The sequence below is a fragment of the Diprion similis genome, chromosome 9, assembly GCF_021155765.1.
Source record: "Diprion similis isolate iyDipSimi1 chromosome 9, iyDipSimi1.1, whole genome shotgun sequence".
Taxonomy (NCBI): Eukaryota; Metazoa; Arthropoda; class Insecta; order Hymenoptera; family Diprionidae; genus Diprion; species Diprion similis.
In genome coordinates this window covers 7,506,787-7,525,113 of record NC_060113.1, presented here as the reverse complement: position 1 = coordinate 7,525,113, position 18,327 = coordinate 7,506,787, and the positions used below count along the sequence as shown (strand labels likewise).

The following is an 18,327-nucleotide window of genomic DNA, read 5'->3' as shown; positions in this document are numbered from 1 at the left end:
TAGCGAGATTAGCAGTAATGAGAAATATGGGCAAGCCGGGCGTGGCTCTTGCTAGTTAACTAGTGCCTAGGAGTTGCGAATACTATCGTAGACTTGAGGAATGACGAGCTTAGCAATGTCAGTCATGACGTCTCGGGTCTTTCAAGTGTTATAAATTTAGAAACCAACAAGCAGAGTCCGGTGTCTAGAAAACGGACATAATTTATATTACGAGGAGTATAGTTACGGTTATGGTGCCATGCCGTACCGTACCGTCGCGTCGTCATCGTCCTTCTAAACGAGGGCACGAGTAAGCAATTCAAACAGTGGAGCAATCTCAGAGGAACAAGGTGCGAGTTGATTTTGCCAAGTGGGGTAAACGCAAACACTCGGCCAAGGTGTAATTATTTTCTGGCTATCTTACTTGACTCTTCATTGGTAGTGGTGTGTATAGAGTGTAAGTAAGCTCTAGTCATTTGAAAAGTTCAAATTATTTCAATTACTGTTTTGAAAGCCCATGTTTGAATAAAAGGTGATTAAATTATAAGAATTCTTCTTTTTGGAAAATTGGACGCGCAACTCGTGTGAAGATGGATAAAAATTTATCATGATTACACAAATTGGTTTGTCTTTAATGTTCATTAATTATTTTTGAACAAAGGAGCATATAATGTCCTATCCTAAGTATCATCACTCTCAATGAAAAAAGATTCGTTTTATTGTTAGTCGTTAGATCCAATTTTAAAGTCATCCGAAAGGCCTTAGGAGATTGAATTTTGATATTATCAACAAATGGTTGCCAAATGTTACAAATTATACTATAAAAATTGGTTCGTGTCACACGCCTACAACGTCCTTGTATGACTAGTTTAATGGTAGGAATGTTTTGATGAAACGAGTGAGTTGCACTTGCATCAGACTTAGTTAGAACTTGGTGTTTTTTAACAACACTTGACTCTAGATACAAGATGTGTTGACAATGAGAAAATGATCAAGTTTTTGGAGTATACGTAAGAGAAATTAATTTTTTTGCATCCGCCACTTGCGAGTCAAATTTACGATATTTTAGGCGAAAATATATCGCGACTGGAAAATACTATATATAAATACTAATAATAAACAGTAACACACTTGTTCGAAAAGGACAGTGCTAGCTCATTCAATTTTTTTTCCAATTAACAAAACTGATAAAACTGAATCAGTGCCGGAGTCAAATCTCAGGTTTCATGGAGCTGAATAATTGGCTCATTTCGAAACGTAAATGTAGCGTACCGGACGTAGCTAGCATTGAAACTTTACGCTGCAACAATGTCTTAGACAGCATGTCATGTTTTCAGGTCAATAGTGTATTGTGCATCGACCTTGGCAATTACATACCAAATATAACTCTCAAATAGTCAGTTAGGAAGATCAGTGTACGGTAAAAGTCATCGATAAGTTTGTGATTGCGAGTGGACGAAAGATGGAAATTGATTTTCGGAAGAAAAGGTTAACAAAATACACATTGAGAAACGGACGGTAAATAACAATTCAAAGAGATTGTTAGGAAAATGCGGTGTTCTGAATTAATAAAACGTGCATGTTAGTTAGTCGGTCTGAAAATGAAAACAATCGAGTCCGTGTAAACAAACTTACCTCAACCTCTCCCGCTGATAAGCCGCCAAATTTCTCCAACCCTGGCCCTCTTTCTTACTTTTCCGTAACACTTTCCATATCTTAGACATCGTGAACGACTAGCGAACACTTATCAAGGAGTTTCAGATACTTTACTAATGTTTATTCGCGAAGGACGCACTGAATAACGCTCACGGCTCGCGGTTTAAATTACGAGTCTGCACGTGTCCGATGCTGACTTCACGCTACGGCCGTTAGTTCGCACGACGGGCGGCCTGAGCCAAAGATGGCGCTAGCAAACGATCGCTTTTCGCGGTGAAAATTCGCTGTTTCTTGCCTCAGCTCGTGCAAGTTTTCTCTCAACTCTCAAGTTCGATTTTATTGCTCTTAGTCCTAAATTAAAGGTAAAGGATGGATCTGTGTCGTGTATTTCGTAGAATTTTGAAAAAAAAATTCGTTCCTGTTTTATTACGACGGGAACTTTGCTCACTTTCAGTGTCGTTTTTTACGACTCTGGAAAAGAATTTTGAAATTCGGAAAAACACACGACACAGATTGCTCCTTCGCCTTCAAAATGCTTGCTATTTGTTGATTATTGTAATTGGTTGATTTTTAGAATTGAACGAGATCCTTGACGTGAAGGGCTGTCAAATGGCCTTTCTTAGAAGATGTGTATGTATGCACATATTAGATATATGATGTCCAGTCGGACTAAATGGAAAACACAGAATGAAGGATTTTGCAAATTCTTAGAAAGAGTTGTAAAAATATAAAAAAATTTGACTTCATAGGTGGACATTTGGTCACCAAACGTCTCTCGCAGTGCGGTGAGTTCAGCACAATGGGCTAAATGACTTTACGACCTTGTTTACTGGCGACTGCAGACCTTTTAGCAGATATGCGCTTCACGACGTTTTTGTTTATTTCTGACTTGGCATAACTTTATAACATTCTCTCATAGAGGAAAATTTGAATGAGATGCTTGCATCGAGCGTGGCATAATACGCAACAAAAATTGAAGGTATTACTCAAGTTGAGCCAACCGAGAAGCGAAGCATCTTGAACCGTGATCCGTTGCGTGACGTTGTTAAGCGTGGTTAAAATGTATAGACTTATTCATAACTCACCACCCCATCGGAGGTAGCTTCCTCGAAGCCGCGAAATGCTGGTACAGCAGGAGGGGCGGTCCTCATGTCCAAAGGAAGCCAATCCCCACGGGACGGTGAATCTCCGTGAAGAGAAAGGTGACGTCCTCCTCGAGTCCCAAGACGTGGCCTGCCACGTCGCACTCTTCGACCTGTCAAAGAGAAAGAGAAAAAAAAAAATGAAATCACTTCTTCAACTCGCCGTCGAACGACACGAATCCGCAGATCTCCAATTCAGTTTCCTCGACGAAAAACAAAACTTTTTCAACCATATCAACTTTCCCTTCAGATTTTACTCAATGACACTCGTTCCATTGATTTTCTTTCGTTGAACATTAAAATTAACAGTTTTCTAGATTCATAATAATACTGAGCAGTCAGCTGGTTTCGCTGACTGTCTTTATACAACGCGACAGGTAACGAGGAGAAAAATGTTTCCGAAGTGATAAAAATTGTATGGAGTTCTCTGAAACTGGAGAACCGATTAGGTTTCAGACCAGAGTACGACAAATGCGAGCCCAAGATGCGGAACAGGTGTATCGCTTATCGAATATCGACTCGTTTGTCAAGCCGAGAAAGCAGAAAGGGTTTCCAGTTTTAAAGACTCGAAATAGGTATCGGACGACAATAGTAACACCGCTGACAGTTACGTTGATCAGTAAGATTCGTATGACGGAAAAAATGAAGTTAAAGTCGATAACGTTGTCTTGACGATGTGTGTTCAGGAAAAAATTTTATTCCGCAACTTTGGGATTGTCTGGAATTCCGTCAATTGTCACGATATAAAAAGCATTTGTACTACTATTTTAAAGTAATTTAAAAATTCCAAAGTAGTGATTTTCAACTTTATAAATAACATTATCAACTTGAACCTCATGAAAAAAAAAATGATGCTGTACAACATGAATATTATAACATTTCTGCTGTAGGAATAAGTACAAAAACTGTTGCAGTTTCACTACCGTGACGTCGATGAGACTGATAGTACCTACCACAATATTATAGTATAGCTACTAGCAGCTTGAATTGTATGATTTATTATAAAGTACCGTGAAAATAGCAACAGTTTTGCTAATACCACTATTAAGTCTCGCTATTGTCAACTTCCAACTGCCAATAGAAGTTCTCAGTTCTACTTTTCAATTTGTCTGGCACACCAACGATTGGTGTTACTACCAACTTCTACGAGATGCTTTGTAGTTTACCATAAAACGTAGTACGAGTACCAATGGTCACTGGTTGGAATTACATCAGACTGATCATTTAGCTTTCTCAGAAATGAAGTAGCCCGATGAATGATGATGTCAGTTAAAAATTTCACATGATACTAGAGGTAGAGGTTCACCGACACAGCAAGGTTTCTGTCGACTTGTTCCAAACGATGACTCGTTTCACGTAGGTACCAAGCGATTACGATCTTTGAGGAACCAGATGTTGGGTGCATACTTACAATGAGTTCATCTACGCGCCGGGCCGTTTAGCCGATAATTTTACACCACCTAAACGCTCGAGGGCTAATCCTGGCGAATTAGAGCCGACCTTCGGGACAACGCGACAGCGTGAAGGCAGACAACGTATTACGGGACGATCCGCCTAAGCTTCGCTACGAGAGTGAAAGTGGGGAAAATTTATTCCCCCAAGTTCTGCCCAAGGATAATGAAGGTAGGCTCAGGTTTTCATTACACAGTTTCATAGTTCGCAACCCTGCTTGATGTAGGTTTCTGCTCGCGATATTGTGAGGGATGTTTTTCCCCAGGTCACTTCGACGTGTCTTTGATCTCTGGGCTGATGCTTCCAGACTCTTGAGGTGTTGTTAATGATATTGCAGAGAGCAGCACGAGCGCGCTTCTTTCCTGACGGAAAACACCTGCTGAACCTGACAATTAGAGCTGAAGAGCTTCTCCATACAGATACTTGCAGGGTATTACATGTAGCCGGAATATATTGACGAGATTTTCGAAGGTTGGCGCAGGGGTCGACCGTTGAGAACCGCTGAATCTTAGCTATATACTATCTGGATTTAATTTGGGTCGCAATTAGGGTACCTACAGCTAATTGTAATTGAACTCGCCGAGGTTTGACGAGATTAGCGAGTTTTAATAGAGAGGGGACTGCCCTAGAAGATTAATTTTTTTGTATAGTTATCTCATTTTTGTCACCGCTTTTAATATTGTAAGCAATTGGCAGGGAAATGATGAAAATCAGTGAATATAATTCTCAAGCAGTCTCTCTTGCCAATGTATTGAATTTTTAGCTCAAATTTGAGAAGTGTCTCATACCATGATAATAGCTTTGATATAATATTTAAAATTCCCGTTTATAAATAAGGGAAAAAATCGGCGTAATCGGAAACTAAAAAATTGAAAATCCAATAACTATACCGAAGAACAGGACCAAAATAATGTGAAAAAAAAGTGCCGGAGTTTTGTAAAAAAGCAATTCTCAACGGTTCTTTATGAAATTTCTCGATTGTTTCGGTCGATTAGACAAAGAAACAAACTAACATTTTCTAGCACTGAGAATTTGGTCTCACACGGTAATTGACGTGCAAGAGAATCGACAAATGGAGAACAGCTGCGAGTGACAGTAAATTGGATCGGAAAACGAGGTGAGAAAAGCCGGAAATAGAAACGCGGTGAAACAGGCTTAAGTGTACTCGCGTCAACGGTTTTCAAGCTCTCGACCTTTTTACATCGTATCGGGGTCAGCAAGCCTCCGTACAATTAATCTAGAGCGCGTCTTTAATTGTAAGAAATATCGACAAAGAGTCTTAAAAGATACAGATTATAATTTTCGAACCGGTTTATTTGAACAAAATGGGACCAAGGTTATCAGCTAATTTTTTATCTTGCCAAATCGTTCATTGTTTTTTTTTTTTTTTTTTTTTTTTTTTGTACGTGACCAGTTTTCCTTTGTAAGAAATTTTTTCCGCTTTAGTATGTGGTCAAAATTTTTTTATATCCCAATGATCGTCAGGTTCGTTTCAACGGTCACTACGTTTCTCGTTAAAGGCTACAGTTGCGTTGCGGAAGAGACACCCTTCGTTTTGGGAAGCGGGGTCGATACGTTTTCTCGTTAAGAGTTTTTAATTAAAAATAAACTGCTCCGTCCATCAGCGTAGGGTTGATCATAGACGCTGACCGCCCACGCGTTGGGTAAACGTTAGTGAGACAACGTGAAGGCAAACTTTTTCCAATCGAAACGAAAAAACGACCATTCACTACAATGTCTAGTTTTGTGAAGAAAATCGAGGCGGAATAGGAACGAAGAGCTTTAATGACGAATAGGCTGTAGCGTCTGAACCAAAGTCTAGGAGAAAAGAAAAACATGTAAAAATCTCCAGCAGTGTTCCATGCACCAATAGGGTGTCGCAAAAAAAAAACGATTGTTATTTTTTTTTTTTTTTTTTTTTTTCGAGTCTCGTGTGACAAAATGTTAGTTTTTATGTTTTGAGAGCCCACTGCAAAGGACAGTTGAAAAAAAAATTTTTAAGAGGTCGCTCCACATTTTTTAAAACGTCAGAAAACGTCAAAAATCTATTTTTTTTTTTTTCTCGTTACGGTATAATATTATAGACCAAAAAAAATAAGTTTCCGAAAGTTTTAGTTCAAAATTTGAATTTCGAAAGGTCGCTCATAATTTTTTTTAATTTGTTAGTGCATTTCTTTAGATTTTTTCGAGCGACCATTGAATATTCATATTAAAATTTCATAAATTTTTTTTCTTATATTTAGTAAAAAAAAATCGATAACAATACACCACGACATGAATTAAAAATCAAACAAAATACTGAAAATATAATTTTTTTAATTTAATTTTTTGACGATTTTTGACACTTTAAAAAATTTGGAGCGACCTCTTGAAAATTTTTTTTTCAACTGTCCTTTGCAGTGGGCTCTCAAAACATAAAAACTAACATTTTGTCACACGAGACTGAAAAGAAAAATAGTCGTTTTTTTGCGCCACCCTAATGCACCAATGATAATAACAATGCACGAATGAAACAATATTTATAATATGTGATAAAAATTAATTAGAGCGCATTTGAGCAACACGGGCTGAGACATTTGCAGTTTGAGAAAAAATTTTATCATAAGAATGATCAAAATCACTTAAACTCTGTTGTCTTGAACCGATTATAATGCTTTTGGACTCGTTTTACTCACAGACCCATGATCGCCATGGATTGTCTGAAAAACGTTCGCAAAATCTTACATGATACTACAGTACAAACATTTTTTTGCAGTTCACTTTCCTCGTTCATCTTGACGTTATCAGCAAGATTCTGTAAAGAACGTTTGCTTTTTTTAGATGTATAAATGAAAAATTGTCCTAAGGATAACTCCAATCAGTAAGTCGAAACGTTGACGTAAAAAATTATTGCTGTTAATAAATGACATTCATATCCAAGATCGTTCCACGTCTGGAGATTTCTCAAAATTTTGATATCTCAGCTTGTGTTTTTCGAATTTGCTCAGATTCATTTTTACTACGCACCAGAGATTTGGTTTCATTCGTGTTCACGAGGAGTTGACGAATTAACACTATTAAAGATTTTTAATAGAATTTTACACTTTATCAAAAAATCGTTAAACTCGTTATTCCGAATCTGAGAATATTCAGGATTCTCAGTCGAATTAGCAAACCCAATACAAATGAAGTCGACGAGAATTAATATGTTTATATTCGAGCGAGCCATCGTACGGAACGGAAAACGGTAACAGCCATGAAAATTACTCGACATATTCGATACGGTGGAAAATTTGCATAGAGAATTATACAATAATCCCACCACAGTAGGTAAACAGATCCATTATATAACCCATTACAAATTAGATTGGTACATACACATACGCTTTTATAGCCATAACACTCGGTTACTTTAACGCGAAAATATAGATGTACGATATGCTAATTGCAAGTAATTTCTCATGGTAGTCACCCTTAAATGAATAAAATTATACTAAACCATCAATGAGCTCAAGTCGGTATGGTGTAATTGCAAAATCATATAGTCGCTGGGATTATTCGTTTGTTTCATTCCTCATTCCATTCGTATGAAATAACAACTCGATGATAAATTAGATAGAAGCAGAAAATTTAAATGAAAATATTCTTCTGTGTAATGAAATTCGATTTCCAGAATATTTACGGCCGATTGTACGGTTCGCGAATCGTAATTTAACAATTGTTAATTGTTAGCACAGCTTCAACTATGTACGTGAGTTTATCTCTGATATCACTGATATGTAAAAAACATGTAATAACGATAATCAAAATTAATTATTTATTGCTTTGGAAAACTCAATTTTTTTTTTACAATTTGAGTATTTCACAAAGATCAGTCTTTACTTGATCAAATTCAAGGAACGAAAACTAAACGAACGATTTCATTAATGCTTTTTGGTTTAGTTTCAAGTAACGTAAGTCTGGTCACCTAAACTGAGACTGTTTTTTGATTTTTTTTAACGCTTTTTACTGCAGCCAAAATTACGGAGACTTCTCATGACGGAGGATGAAGGCTACTCAAGTTTGCAATGAACTCGCAAGACCGTGAAAAGCGTCTTGATAGCTCGAGCTGGGTGCAGAAGGTTCTCTTCATTTACATTCAATATCTCGTTTTCTTCATTCATTTTTTCAAATCATAGCCCAAGGGTTGGTAGGAAAAAACTGTGACTATGAAATGGAAAAGTGAACACATATATATCGACTCCCATGCAGAGTCCCATGCACTGGCAAGACTATTTAACTAGATAATCCCCCTTTTTCTTCTTTTTATTCTTCTTCTTCTTTTTCTTCTTCTTCACCCTCTTCCTTCGGGAATATACCGTTGCGCTGTTGAGTTAGATTATACCAAGAGATATTACTTAGCAAGATAATAAAAACTACCCCGTATGGGGTCTGGAAAAGTATAATACGTTATTATACGACACGTCTATGTTCATAATTCTGAGAAAGAGTTTATTACGGAAAACTAACCTCAGTACTGCGTCACGTGTCCGGCCATTGTCGGAAAACAATGAGCTTTCAGCATTTTTCATATTCGTACTAGTATAGCTTTCGCGAATAAGAATTATTATTTCGTATTTGCAATTTTGTTTTTGCAAGAATTGCTTAAGGTGCTTATAAAGACCCGTTGTACACCTGGAAAACGCGAGGATGCAAGACTCCTATACCGCTCAAGCGATCAAAGTGAAACTTGGGCAATTAATGCTTTATTTTGGCGAAAAGTAGAGCTTCTTTTTACTTTTTCACAATTTTGAAAAAAAATTTACAGATTGATTACCACCCACAGAAATTGGCCAAATTTTCGCAGTTGCACTGAATGGATCACACTATCCGGTATGATGCCACTCGGCGGAAATGAAACACACATTTTGAGCCCAGTCCCATGAGATTTGATGGTGAAATGACGAAATGGCAGCTGATCTGGTTTTCGATTATGAAGAACACCGAAATCTCATTTTGGCGACAATTGTTACCAACCTTTCCTGCATGCCGGTAATATTTTACCGACAATACACGCATACATTACCGGCATGCGCGTAATGTCGATAACAAATGTCTCCAAAATGAGATTTAGGTGTACTTCGTAATCGAAAACCAGATCAGCTGCCATTTCGTCATTTCACCATCAAATCTCATGGGACTGGGCTCAAAATGTGTGTTTCATCACCGCCGAGTGGCATCATACCGGAAAGTCCAATCCATTCAGTGCAAGTGTGAAAATTTGGCCAATTTCTGTGAGTGGTAACCAATCTGTAAATTTTTTTGCAAAATTTTGAAAAAGTAAAAAGACGCTCCACTTTTTGCCAAAAGAAGGCATTAACTGCCTAAGTTTCACTCTGATCCCTTGAGCGGTATAGGAGTTTTGCATCCCCGCGTTTTCGAGGTGTACAACGGGTCTTTATAAGCACCTTAAGATTGAAATCGAAGTTTAACTTCAAGAAGAAAGTTTAAGTTAGCTTCGATTATAGAAAGAAAAAATGAATAATTATTCCATACAATTTTTAGTGTAAAATCAATGATCAGATAATATGAAATCACTTTTGTAACCGTGCTGTTTTCATCACCGTGATTCGCTAACACATCTGAAAGCCCTGAATTATTGATTCCTAGTAATTCCGACCGGGTAATACAGCTCCATACGAATCACGAGAAATCCCAGGGCGAAACAAGAAAAATTAAACCAGCGAGTGTAACCTGATTCAGATACTCGGAAGATAAATCATAAAAAAAAAAAAAAAAAAAAAAAGCTGGGGGAATAAAAAAACGAAGAGCAAAAGTAAGGCTGTTGGGTTCCACACGCGCTGAGTACCGAACAACTTGTAAATTTTTTATCCAAGCTTTCGTAATCGATATTTACGAGCCGCTAATTACTTTACCCGGTAAAAAAAAAAAAGAAAAAAAAAACAACATTTGCCGATGCTTAAAGTACGTTGCGCTTGCAATATTGAGAGCTCAGTTCTCGTTCGTGAAATGAGAAAGGAGAGAAAGGCGGACAAAAAGTCTGTAACTACTTTGTGTATTATCTTCAGGTTGAAAGTAGTTTAGTTATTTTAGACGTGTAAGGTAAGAGTGCGAAGATCGATGTTAATTAATGAATTATTTATTTGTTTATTCAGTTATTCATACATCCGTCCGTTCATTCGTTCCTAATATAATCCGAAATATGTAGACATTACAGCAATGTACACGTAGAGAATTTATGTCTATTTGTTATATGTTTATATTATAATATAATACACGGTTTGCGGTAAAATACTGTAACGCATTGATTTGTTTTGATACCTCATGGGCATACGTGAATGTACAGATCGGGTTTACGGGGGTAACCCAAAAGTAACAAACCCTCGAGGGTGCTTGGCACCTTGGAATTAGGTTAATTGGTAGATTTCATCGAAGCATCAGTCTTCAACGATGTTAAAAATATCTCAAAAAAAAAAGGCTGAGGATTTCCATATTGATGAAGGTGAGAAGCTTTTCTTCGGTGACAAAATTTTTATGAAAATAAACTTATGTGTGTACTGTACGATGATAGTCTGATTAATTTTACAGAGAAACAATGCAAATATGCGTAGAAAATTTACAATGCAGATCGCTACGAGGATGGATAATTTAAAAAAAAAATATTTTTCGAAACGAACTCGTTTCTAAAAGCTGTCGGAAAATTTTTACAATAACGACACGCGTTGCCCAAAAAGCATGGGGTGCATGCATTGTGCAGGTATAATAGGATTCGGTTGTTTCATTTATTCTTCTTTTTTCCTGTCATTTCAAGTTTCTTTCTAACATACGTGAACTCGGACGAAAAATAAAATGAAAAATTGCCAGAGTTTGCGACGAAGATAAATTACAACGCTTGGCAATTATTTTTGGAAAAATTAATGAAAGTTGTAAAAAATCATTTTAAATTTGGTAGATTAATTTGTACTATATTGTATTCTTTTCTTCTTTTTTTTTCTTCATCTTTTCTGAAACATTTTCATACGACACATCGGATTTTCAAATTTTTTTTTTAGTTTTTTACTATTTTGCTAATAAAGGTTTTTTCAATCACGATTAATAAATGAAAAAAAAAAAACCTAATTTAAGATGGTAAAAAAATGCTGAAAAATCCTGTAACATATGAAAATGTTTTCACGGACAAATCATATACGATAAAATAATTCCCACTTCAAATTTTTTTTCAACGTTTTTTTTGAAAACAGTTAGAAGAAAAAACCTCCCCACTTCGACTCTAGGCTTAGAAAATTTTGATATCTGACGAGCTATTTTTCATAATTTTTAAACTGTTCCGATGAATAAAATGGTTTTAAAAAATTGTAGAAAATTCAAACTGAGTTGGAAAAATTGGAAAAAAAAAAATTTGGGCCTTTTAATGTGAGAATAATTATATGAAAAATCGATGGTCAAATCCGAGTCATCAAGGGTCGGACGCGGGTCGAAATGGGATGAACTATATATTAATTTCGGTTTCATGGAATTTGAAATTCTCGCGAAATTGAGAAGACTTATTGATGAACTTTGGAAACTAGATACTTCTGTATACTGTTCGCAGCCGCGACTAATCCACCCATTTCGAGGGAGAAGAAAGAAAATCTACCCTTGCTCGAGCTAAAAACGGTGCGGCAGTCTTTAATCAACTTTGCCCTGTAAACCCGAAACTCCGTCGGTATCTCGTCAGCCTGGATATTGAGCTTGAAACTTTATCTCGGTGGAATATTTCCATTTTCATGCATCACCTTGCGGGCGGTCGTCGCGTAATCCGCACGCAAATATAGGCAGCAGCGTGTGTGTATATATCTGCACGTACGAGCTGCACAATCTACACAAAGCAATTTTCAAGAAGCAGTGAACTCTTGTAGAGAATTTATATGTGAATTTGGTAAAGGCGTGAGCTTGCAGATTTGCAAATTTTCAAATAATTTTCCATCGTTTGCCCATTTTCTGAAACAAAAGACAGACACTTGCTATCCTTTGCTCATTTTTATTAAGGGTCCAAAGAAGATTTTCTTTTTTGCGTAGGTTTCTCTACAACGATCAGCTCTCAAAATTTTATTTATTAAATCCCGCGTATAAATGTTGAAAAACTTTTCTTGCGGTTTAAGTTTATGTTTTATGTTTAACGCTAGTTTGATATGTGAATTTTTAATCGAAATCTCTCCTTTTTTTTCTTACAAAATTAAACAGTACACATAAAAAAATTTAACATCGGTAGCAAATAATTATGAAATTCATCAAGTTTCGGGAATAGTATCGAATGGAGTATAAATCTTCATCCCTTTCGAGACGAGGAGTAAAAGAAAAAGTATCCGCGTGTGAATCCAGGGATGTTCAACGCTGTCTTTTCGCATATAAAGAGATCGAAAAAAGTCGCATCGCATTATATTCCTCTCTTCTGTAACTGCCTGTAAATTCAATTTCGTCTCATCCTATCGCGATACATAAAACGCTGAGAGCTCAGACCATCGATCCTGGTTCTGTGGCCGCACAAATCTGGATTTGGAACGCCGATGAACGTCATCCCGAAAATCAAGCCACATAAAACGTTGTTCTGCAAGATCTGCGAAGGCTTAGTCAAATATTTATCACCCCTTTCGTTGTATTGGCCTTTTCTATGCTAACGAAAAGCGAAAAACGCCCTGAACGAATCCTATGGAAATTGTGTTCCAACGGAATTGATGTAATACAATTGATAAATAAAACGTATATAAGATTATTGCAAATTATGTGCCCGTTATGGTTTTCACCGAAACCATTTTTTAGAAATGTCAATCTAGCAGAAACTTGTTACCAGATATATTGGGAGAATATTTAAGAAACTTGATAAATACATCTAACATTATTTCAAGAGAATGATGAAACTACTTGAAAGCTTCGTCGAAACTTGAGCAAATCGTTTTGCAACTTTGTTTCTTCTCCAAAACAGTAAGATCGTTTCAAACTTTGGAATATGACGGGGTTCACGTGATCACTGAAAACGCTTGGAGTGTAATGAAAAAATATCAAATCGTGGGATTCTCTTATCTGCAGCAGCGTGTCGTAGTACCCTTAAAGGAAGAAAAAAAATTCAGTCGCAAGTATATTCATAGAACTATTTCTGTCCGCGGTTTAATGATCACGTTCAATTGTAAGCTCTGCGATTTCCTCGGTTTGAAACCATCCCATTACTCAGGAGATAGAAAAGTATGTAACATACGATTTGCTCGCTCGATCGGTACACTCAGACATTTCCTGAGAAAATAAATGGCGACATTAATGGCCTGGAGTGTACACTAAACTGTTTCCGATTAGAGCAATATAGGATATTCAGCCAAAGTATAGGACATTCGTCTCAGATGTAAAAGGCGCTTCTTTATTCCATTGACAGTAAAATGCATAAAAGCCTTAACCTTCCGGCTAACTTCTTTGCAGTCGGAAACAAAACACGAGTTTAATTCTGTGATATTAGTTTGTTGTTATTTGTTGCAGTCGACGTGCAGCCCATTCTTTCGTGTCCTGCATCGTCGCGTAATTCGTATAAGTTAGACAGAAGGTTGGCATTCACGCGTTTTACTGTACCTAACTCTTTCCCATTGAAACGACGTGCAAAGAAACGTTACTACTTGTTCCAGTTGAATGGTCTTCGGGAATGGTAAACGGCTTTGTCAACTTACAGAAAGCAAAAACCAAACACTAAGAAAATCACGACATTTTATATCTTTTGTTAAAAACGGACGAACCAAAAGCGAAATATTGATATTTACAAAAGCAAATCAGTTTTAATTCATATCAAACCCTCAAACCATGCTTCAACAAATGTACTTTCCAACACTGCCCGTCATCCAAATGAGAAAAAGTAACATTACGCAATGAGGCACTTCTCAAATTCAAGCTTGAAATCTCAGATCCAAGACGTTTTTTGGTGGGTCAAAAACCATTGTCCGGACCTCGTTAAAGTGAAAAAGCAGCGTGTTCCTGATAAAATATATCCCAGCCATACACTGTTTAAAGCGAGTGTGAATTTCGCGGAGACTACGAAGTGCCTCGAACATCGCCGTACAACTGATGCTGAACCGGATTAAGAGGGAAGCTGGAGGTCGGTTGCAGGTGCTCGAGAATGGCGGAAGTCGCAGTCTTAGCGGTGGCGATTGTCGTCGATCTATGATCAACGGAAGTTAAGGGGGAGAGTGGCGGCGGCGGCGGCGGTGGTGGAGGCCTCCGTTGCAGGGACGTCAACTCCAAGAGATCCGTCGCCGTCGCGTGGGCCGATCTCAGATGTCTTCGGAGGTTACTGTTGTTGCTGTAGACGCGGGCGCAGAGTGGACAGAGTCGAGGAGAGTCCCAAGTTCCGGCTGCAGCCTCGGCTCCTGATCCCCAAGGATCACCTGGACCCGTGCCTCCAGATCCTGATCCTGATCCTGATCCTCCCGAGGTGGCCGAGGTTCCGCAGGATCCGTCCGCGCCGACGGCGACTGCAACACACCAGCCGACCAAATGGATTAGTCCTTGGATCCCACCGCCACTCTCCTGCCTCTCCTGTCGCACGTGTCGAGAGAGAAACGTTTGTTTGTTTGTTTGTTTGTTTGTTTGTTTGTTTGACAGAAAGTTTATCATGTGGAAAAGTCACCGATCACGAAGGGACGTAAACACTTCTCAATGGGACTGACGGATCTGATCCTGGATCAGGAGAGATTACGCGAGACGGTGAGGGCAAGTCGGGAACAATCATCGTCCTGCGAAAACTTCGCCAAATTTTATCCACCAACGCAAAGGGTATAAGTATGTGAAAAATCGTTGACTTGGAAGTGAAACAGGGAATGAAGTTACCGATCGATGGTACGTGAGTTTATAATGACAAGTGATGGGTATGACGATGACTCTTCAATCAATCATCATGTTCGATTGATGAAATTTTCACCCCGGATGGTTAACGAGCCATTAATTGAACAGTGAATTCGTGAGATTGAGATCGCAAGGATTTAGTGAGCATAAATAACCGAGTTTTAATGGTGTCAAATATTTTAGAGATCCTGATTTTAACGATACCTATATTTTCTACGCTCATTCTCCTTTCTGTCGTCATTGAATGTCACCGAGTAATTGGAAAATGGAACGACATTAAGAATGAACGACACAGTCTAAATAAAGGGTTAGGAAGAGACTAAAAGTCGTTGAACAAATCTACGGTAACGTTATTATAACTGGTGTTTGAAAAAAGTATGAGGGAAGTCGAATAACAAAAGCTGAACCAGGTATCAACAATTTGATCGAAGGTTTTACGATTATAAAGTTCAAAATGATTAAACTCTAGTTTTTTTTTGTTTTTTTTTGTTTTTGTTCTTTTCGCATTTGTTGCAAGTCGAGTCGTTAACAAAAGGTAAGAGTCAGTTTGTTACTAATGAATTTTTACGAAAAAGCGGTTGAACTGTTCAAATGAAATGAAATAAAATGAAACTGATCGCATTTCATCTGATCATTGTGACATCACGTGATGGAATAATCTGTCCTTTTCTACCGCGGAAGAATTTCTCTCTACGAGTGACTCGAGAATATCGTATTTCGTTAATTACAAAGTCGGGAACGTTTCTCACACAAGAAATGTTCTTTTTCATCTCAGCAGCAGCTCTCGCGCGTCGTGTTGACAATGAGTTTAATTTTCGCGTCGTTTCAACAGCTGCATATTGTTGTTGCGCTCTCTTGTTGTGGCTGCAAATTAGGTGCCATGATGTGCAACGAAGCGAGAATATCCGACATTGTAGTTTAGCAGAAACTTCACGAGTAACAACTTTGGAACAATATTTAGATCGTCTCGCATTAACGAGTTACGTCTACTCAGCTCGTCGTGCATCGACAATCGGCTTATTGTTAACTCGATAACAATGTGCATCTCGCGTGGACATCAACTCCGTTACACAATGGATAAAAAAAAAAGTGGTATAAAAATAGGATATAAGAATTATTCTTGAATCGACGTTTGATATTTTATTCAAATTTTTTTTTTTTTTTTATTTTACAAGCTATCTCGTAATTAAAGAATCAATTTTATTTCCTAATTCGATTTTTTGTGTCTGGTAAATGGATTTTCAATTGTTTTCAAAAAAGGAAAATGACTTTAGCTTTATTCAGAATTGAGACTGAGGCTTCAACTACACGATCAATATGGATTTGGCAAATAGATTTTGGATTTTTAATCACGGATGTGCTATCCAAAATAATATTCTGAAAATTGGATTTCCGACTAGTTTTTACCAAACCGAATAGATTTTTTCTTAGAGTAGAAGCTTTTAAATTTTTATATCAATTCATATTTTTTTTCTTTCAGGATACAATTTTTCCTACACATGACAGTTAATCAATTTCTACTGAACTGAATATAATAAATCTTTACTTTAAATTCCTTACGATAGCGTACAAAAATATGAATTTTATTTTTTTTTTGCTTTCATTTTTGATCACACGTACGCAAAAATTAAAAAAAAAAACAAAAAAAAACGCTACATAATAGGTTCGGAATATTTCTTTACAGTGTTAAAATTTCGTTTTAGCACACTCTAGTTCGCGTTTTTGTATTTAGTTACGTGGATTCTTTTCCAAGATTAAACCTCTGCTTCCAATACTAACCTAGTAACGAAAAAAAATGAGATTTCAGAACTAGATAAAACATACGCAACTGTGAAAACACGCCTCGAGTTGGAGATCGCGAAGAACGGTTGAAATTTCGAAGGCCCAAGATGGATGTGCCACCCTTAATACGTCAGCATATACATGATACAAATATTCGAAGCGATTTCGCATCACGCTAACGTAGGTATACCGAAGTAGCTGCCAAAGCCGTAAATTTGCAGGGTTACAGTTCGGTTTTCAGATTGTCATTTATTTCCGTCGGAATTCGCTACATGCAATAGCTTGGACAGATATTGACGGGTTGGAATATATTCGTCGAGCGACGATCCGCCCTCGACTCCCGAATAAAAACTACGCGAAAAAAAGACTCGAGTGATTTCGGGTTGGAAATAAATGCAATATCGATTCTTTCGATTTTTATAAATATTTTATCGCTGTTAATAGAATTTCACTTCATGTGTATATCAGAGTTTTTTCATAAGAAAATAACTTGCAATTTTCCAAAGTGGGATCCACGAAATTTTTTTTTTTTTTTCTAGATCAAAAAACAGAGTCCGGAAAAAAATGAGCGTTTTAAGTCGTGTGGAAAACTGTCCGAAATTAGAATTACACTTATTGAAACGATTTTTTCAAAAATTTTGATTTTTAATTTATGAAAAAACACGTGTAGCAAATCAATTATTGTTTCTTTCCTGAAATTTATATTCAACCCGAAGATCTCGATCTTTATCCCAGCACTGTATCGCATGGGAATCACGTCATGACGTAATTCACGTCAAAATACGACTATTTTATGAAATGCACTAAACAATGAAAAAATTGTTCGATACATTTTTCAAACACCAACTGGAGACTTAATATTACAAATGTGAGTCTTCCTCGCGACGTAAATTGACATTTTGATTGATTTGAGCGACGAAAAAATTTTTCACCACGATTCTTCGTGAACTAAAAAATAAAAAAAAAAAAGATATAATGTGAAACAGATAAAATATAATGAGACAGATGCACCACATAACCTAAAACGCTCGTTTTTTTTTCAAGAATCTTTCTTTCAACCCAAACAAACTTTTCAAGCGATGCTACGTTGAAAAATCGCAAATTATTTGTCTCAGAAACAATCTAACGTGCCCAAATCTAGGAAATTTTTTATCTCGTAGTTTAAAGTACATTTTGTCGATTACATTATGTTACTACGTATTGGTAGATATATTTAGTAAACGAAAAATACCGTATGAAAATTGAAGTGATATTTGATCTTGTTATAAAAAGAAGTGATAACATAAAATGAAATGATGAAAAATGTGTTTTCATTTTCTCGAAATTTTCTTTATTAAAGCTTTGGGTCTGGTTGTTGTGACGTCGTCAAGCGCTCAATTCATTTTCAACAAACATCTGATGCTTTCAGTGTAAAATTCACACGAGACTGAAGTAAGGTTTTTCGTCATCGTTTTTTGCCCTCCGTTGTGAGCTCAAACTG

General features: G+C 37.0%; 1 protein-coding gene across 2 annotated transcripts in view; it reads right to left on the bottom strand.

Annotated features, from left to right (window-relative positions):
- LOC124410141 (protein bric-a-brac 2-like) overlaps positions 1-18,327 on the bottom strand; it is a 109,689-nt gene that overhangs the window by 51,308 nt on the left and 40,054 nt on the right. The window contains exon 6 of one of the 2 annotated variants that reach the window (XM_046888287.1): positions 2,721-2,890. In XM_046888287.1, coding sequence (XP_046744243.1) covers positions 2,721-2,890 — 170 coding nt within the window. Of the gene's footprint in view, positions 1-2,720; positions 2,891-14,130; positions 14,696-18,327 lie in introns of those variants that run through there. The other variant, XM_046888288.1, reaches the window with a different exon arrangement.